This window comes from Gobio gobio (assembly GCF_949357685.1).
Source record: "Gobio gobio genome assembly, chromosome: 14".
NCBI classification, from domain to species: Eukaryota; Metazoa; Chordata; class Actinopteri; order Cypriniformes; family Gobionidae; genus Gobio; species Gobio gobio.
The window spans coordinates 29,761,212-29,766,375 of NC_137107.1; the positions used below are offsets into that span (position 1 = coordinate 29,761,212).

The 5,164-nt window shown below is 35.1% G+C and overlaps 1 protein-coding gene across 1 annotated transcript; it reads left to right on the forward strand.

The window, feature by feature from the left end:
* Positions 1-361: 361 nt before the first annotated feature.
* LOC307137100 (olfactory receptor 52Z1P-like) lies at positions 362-1,255 on the forward strand (the record flags this gene model as incomplete). The annotated part of the gene is made up of 1 exon (XM_079834579.1): positions 362-1,255. The coding sequence occupies one exon, from the start codon at positions 362-364 to the stop codon at positions 1,253-1,255; it is 894 nt and encodes a 297-aa protein (XP_079690705.1).
* Positions 1,256-5,164: the final 3,909 nt, after the last annotated feature.

Below are 5,164 nucleotides of genomic sequence, written 5' to 3' on the forward strand. Positions count from 1 at the left end.
CGGTTACACGTACAGTAGTAACCTAAATATAAACAGAGAAGGAGAGGAGGAGAGTCAGTTTTTATATTTTGTGGCAAGGCTTATCATTCACCTGTTATCCAGCTGACCTGAAAAGATTTGGAATGTTTGTTTTGAAATTAATTATAAGTATTTTATTTTTCTCTGATATTTACAGTGGCCCTATACAAGGGGAGCCTGTTCATCTGCTTATAACTTGTTTCCATTAGCCTATACAACTGATTTAAACTTCTTGGCAAGAATGTAATGTACTTTTTTTTTATTTTACTGCAGTCTGCTGAACAATTTAAAGATGAAAAACTCATCAAATTTGTCATCTGTCATACTGGAGGTCCTTTCCAGAATGGAGGATCTTAAATACCTTTACTTCATGATCTTTTTTATGTTGTACATGTTTGTACTCTTTGCTAACACCATTTTGATTTTTATTATAATTACTGACAAAGCGCTTCACAAACCTATGTATGTCTTTCTATGTAACTTGGCTGTCAATGGCATCTATGGTGGCACGGCTTTGCTTCCGTCCTTGATGGGTACTTTAATGTCTCCTTCTCATGAGGTATCTTTGGCATGTTGTAAGGCTCAAACCTATTTCCTGCATACATATGCTATCATAGAATTCACCATTCTTTCAGTGATGTGCTATGATCGCTATGTGGCCATCTGCTACCCGCTACAGTATCACAGTATTATGACAATCACAAGGGTGTATAAACTAATTGCTTTCTCGTGGGGTTATCCTTTAGTGGCATTCGCTTTGTTTTTTATTCTGACTCTGCGCTTGACAATCTGTAGGAACATAATTGGGCGAGTGTACTGTTCCAACTATTCTCTTGTCAAACTGTCCTGTGACGACACAAATGTTGTGAGTGCAATTGGATTATTTTCTGTTGTTGTATATACTTTTCCTCAGCTTGCAATGACCCTTTACTCATATGGACATATTCTGAAAATATGCTTCACTGCCACTAAAAAGTCTAAAATAAAAGCACTGAAGACCTGCATGCCACACTTATTTGCAATATTGAACTATAGTGTGGGCTGTTTTTTTGAAATTGTACAAAGTCGCTTTGACACAAGTTATCTTCCATTTGAAACACAAACCGTTATGTCACTTTATTTCTTGATATTTCCTCCAATTCTGAATCCAGCCATTTATGGACTGAGTGTTCAGGCTCTGAGAGACAATATTTTTAGACTTTTTAGCTCTAGGAATAAGTTATTGCCTTTGAAATAGGAGTTTTGTTATTTTCTAGATGAAAAAAAGTACTTGTTTTCAAATATTTCATTATGTCAATTTGTGAGCAATATTTGAATTATGTTTAAGTCATATTTAGTCATATTTAGTAAATAATTAAGTCATATGTAAGAAAATGCAGTACTCAGTTACTAGTGTATGTGACAAAACAAGTGTAATAAACACACACTGATTGTCATCATTCAAGAAAACTTTTACTTTGTGTTCTGTTACTCTCTTTACTGAGAAATAGGGGGGAGGGCATTAAAACCAATGCATCAACACATGATTATAGGTTAGGGCCTTTCAGTACAATTCTAAAAATGTTCACCTTCAGGTCAAGGTACACAGTTTGTGCCTTTGAATAAAACTGCTGTGTTTTTTTCCCCCTCGAGTTAAGCTTAATCTTGTATATGAGGCATAAAATCTTGATGTATCAAATATGATACTCAACCAAAAACACATAAGCAAACGTTTGTATTATTATTTTTGTAGGCTATATAACTTTTGACCAATTTAATGGTTAAAATTACAACTGTTGACTTCATGAATTGTGTTTCATTGCATCATCCTGTTACTTGGGCCTATTACTTGTTACAGCCTGGTTTTAGAGCATTTCTTGATAGGCTAAAAGCTGATGGAATCCCTGTAATTCTTGTAGCCTATCAACCACACATCAATGAATTTAAACAATCATAAAATCAATATTAAAACTGGCAAGATCAGGGGTCCTTTCTTCGTACCTCGCTTAGTACATCTGAGATGATTTGACAGATCCCAGATCTTCTAATAGTGATAACTGATCTCTGGCTAATTTGGTTCTTTAAACGAATTTGCGGATTGGATTAAAATATCTGGATTAAATTGTCTAAGATTACTGCGCGTTCTTGTGTTTCCTCAAGAGGGCAGATGAATCGATACTCAAAACCACGATCAGCAATGCAGCGATTGGCTGGCGGCAAGACAGCAATGTAATGACATCATATAATTAAAAAAGCCACCTGGCAAAAAACTTGACAAATAAAAAAAGAAAAAACACAAATTTCTGGACCTTTATAAGGAAGCAGCCAAGAGATCAAAACAACATAAAAGTTATAATAGATAAATTACATGTGCATTGTTGTTATTGTATTTGAACACCCTTTACATTTTTCTTTCAATTTTGTAATTTTATTTTTAATTCAATTTGAAGCAGATTTGTTACGTGACAGTATTAAAGTTTCTTAAGGGTCAAGATCAAGTTATCTGCATCTCTTGCGCTGCATCAAACCATCCCATTATATCCGTCATTACTCAAATTAATGTACGGCTCAGAGTAACTGCACAGCATGTGTGTAAGACTACAATAACATTATAAAGTAATTATTCCATCACAAATAAATCAACAAATAAATCTCTCAATGAAGTGGCTGTGTCTATAGTATTATACACAACATTATAATATTATTTTCAAATACATTTTTATATTATTATTATTTAAAAATATTATTGCCCCTGGTTCAGTAATGAACTCTTGTAATGAAGTCACAGTGGCTGGGACAGATTTAAAGGGTTAGTTCACCCAAAAATTAAAATTAGCCCATGATTTACTCACCCTCAAGTCATCCTAGGTGTATATGACATTCTTCTGTCAGAAGAATAAAACCTGAGATATATTTAAAAAGTCCAGCTAATCCAAGCTTTATAATGGCAGTAATTGTTGCTCTGTTTTTGAAGTCCATAAAAGTGCATCTGTTCGTCAAATAACATGGTCCACACGGCTCTGTGGGGTTAATAAAGGCCTTCTGAAGCGAATCGATGCGTTTGTGTAAGAAAAATATCCAAATTTAAAACTTTATAAAGTAAAGTTCCAGCCGATCACCTTCCGTGGAAAAAGAGTTGAAAGTGCCTCTCGCCATTCAAAATGCTTATGCTACGTCTGACGAGCGTTTCTAGAGTAAGCCTTTGAACAGCAGAGGCACTTTCAACACTTTTTCCATAAATTGATTACGGAAGGCGATTGGCCGAAATTGTAAAGTTTTAAATATGGATATTTTTCTTACACAAACGCATCGAGTTGCCTTCTTAATGTAGTTAACAGACTTTTTTTTATTGTAAATTGCATAAAACTGATAAAAATGTTTTTAAAAAATACCATTCACTTAAAGGAAATGTATGTAAGATTGTGGCCAAAACTGGTACTGCATTCACTTTTAAATTACTGTAAAGTAGTTTATCCCCTCTCACTCTCCCCCTGACTCGAGGTTGCCAGATAGGCTGCAGGATCCAGCAGGAACGTAGGTTGCTACAAGGAGCTTCCAATGGCAAGTGACGAGTCCTACACAGCAAGTTTTTTTTTTCATTGTCACAATGTTTTTCTGATTCCTAACGAGGTCTTTTAGGTTTCGTAAAGTTTTATTTTTTATCCAAAAAGTTTGTAGCTGCAGCTGTGGTAACTAGAGCAGAGCTGGCAACCCGGATGCCAAAACACTACTGACTTTGTGACAAGGAGGTAGCCCAGCCCCCGGAAAGCGGACCACCCATAGGCGCGGCCATTGCTAACCAAGCCATCACCTGTTGTTAGCATCCCATTGACTCCCATTCATTTTGACCTCACTTTGACATTGAATTTCTTTACATCTGAGGCGTTTAAAGACTCCATTCGTCCATTGTTTATTTCTAAACAAACGCGACAATGTATAAAAGGCTCCATTACCTTGTAATAAGTTATTCCAATGGCAAGTGACGAGTCCTGACTTCCTGACTATCCTGACTTCAAATCTCCCCGTTGAAGTCTATGTGCTCGCTCTGTCCATTTCTTATACTGTCTATGATTCGTGATTGGTAGATAGGTGGAGGGTGGCGCTTCAGGCCAAAACACATGTCAACATCAACATCAGTTGAGGGCTGCAACTTCACTTTTAAATGACAATATCCTGGCCGGACAACTGTTGTCAGTGATATAAGTATTTGAAATTAACATGATTTCTTAATGTCTAATGACATATCAGGGCGATTTTATGATTAATTGAAATACATTTCTTACATACAGTTCCTTTAAGCATTCTGTATCAAGTGATTTCTATTTCAACCACAGAAATTAGATATTTTATTTTTTAATTTACAGTTATTGCTATTATTGGTTGCACCATATGATGATCGCTCCAAATGACATGAACATCTCGAATATTAGGCCTATTAAAAATCTATTTAAAGAGATCAATATACAATGCATTTAATACAAAAAAATTATTTAAACCGTATTTTATTAATTTCACAAAATTGTTTTTATGAACATGCCTTGCCATGAACAGTTTTAAGTAAATGCACATTTGTGACCCTGGAGCACAAAACCAGTCATAAGTCTCACATTGTATGGGTCAAAATTATCGATTTTTCATTTAATGCCAAAATCATTAGGATATTAAAGGAACACGCCAACTTTTTGGGACTTTAGCTTATTCACCGAAACCCCCGGAGTTAGATAAGTCCATAGATACCATTCTCATCTCCGTGCGTGCCATCGTCTGACACACCCACCGCTAGCCTAGCTTAGCACAAAGACTGCAGGTAAATTGGCAAGCGTTTTTTTCTTTGCTTGGCAGTAGCATCTGGTAAAATAGATGTAAATAGTTATAAATAAATAAATAAATAAATATTATTTCTTTTTCTCATATTGTACACAGATTAAAAATAAACCGTCTGAAATGTTTGTAAATGACCCAAATTGGATAAAAAATCTATTCCAAATAATACTAAAATAAAAGTACTTTATATAAACCATCATTTGAATATAAAAGCACAAAAACTGCCAATCTAGGACATATATCTATCATGAAAAACACTCTGCAGTGGTCGCACCACATGCTATTTTTAAATTTACTCAATTTACAGGCATAGAATTGGCCACCTAAACAAAACAAGCTAGAT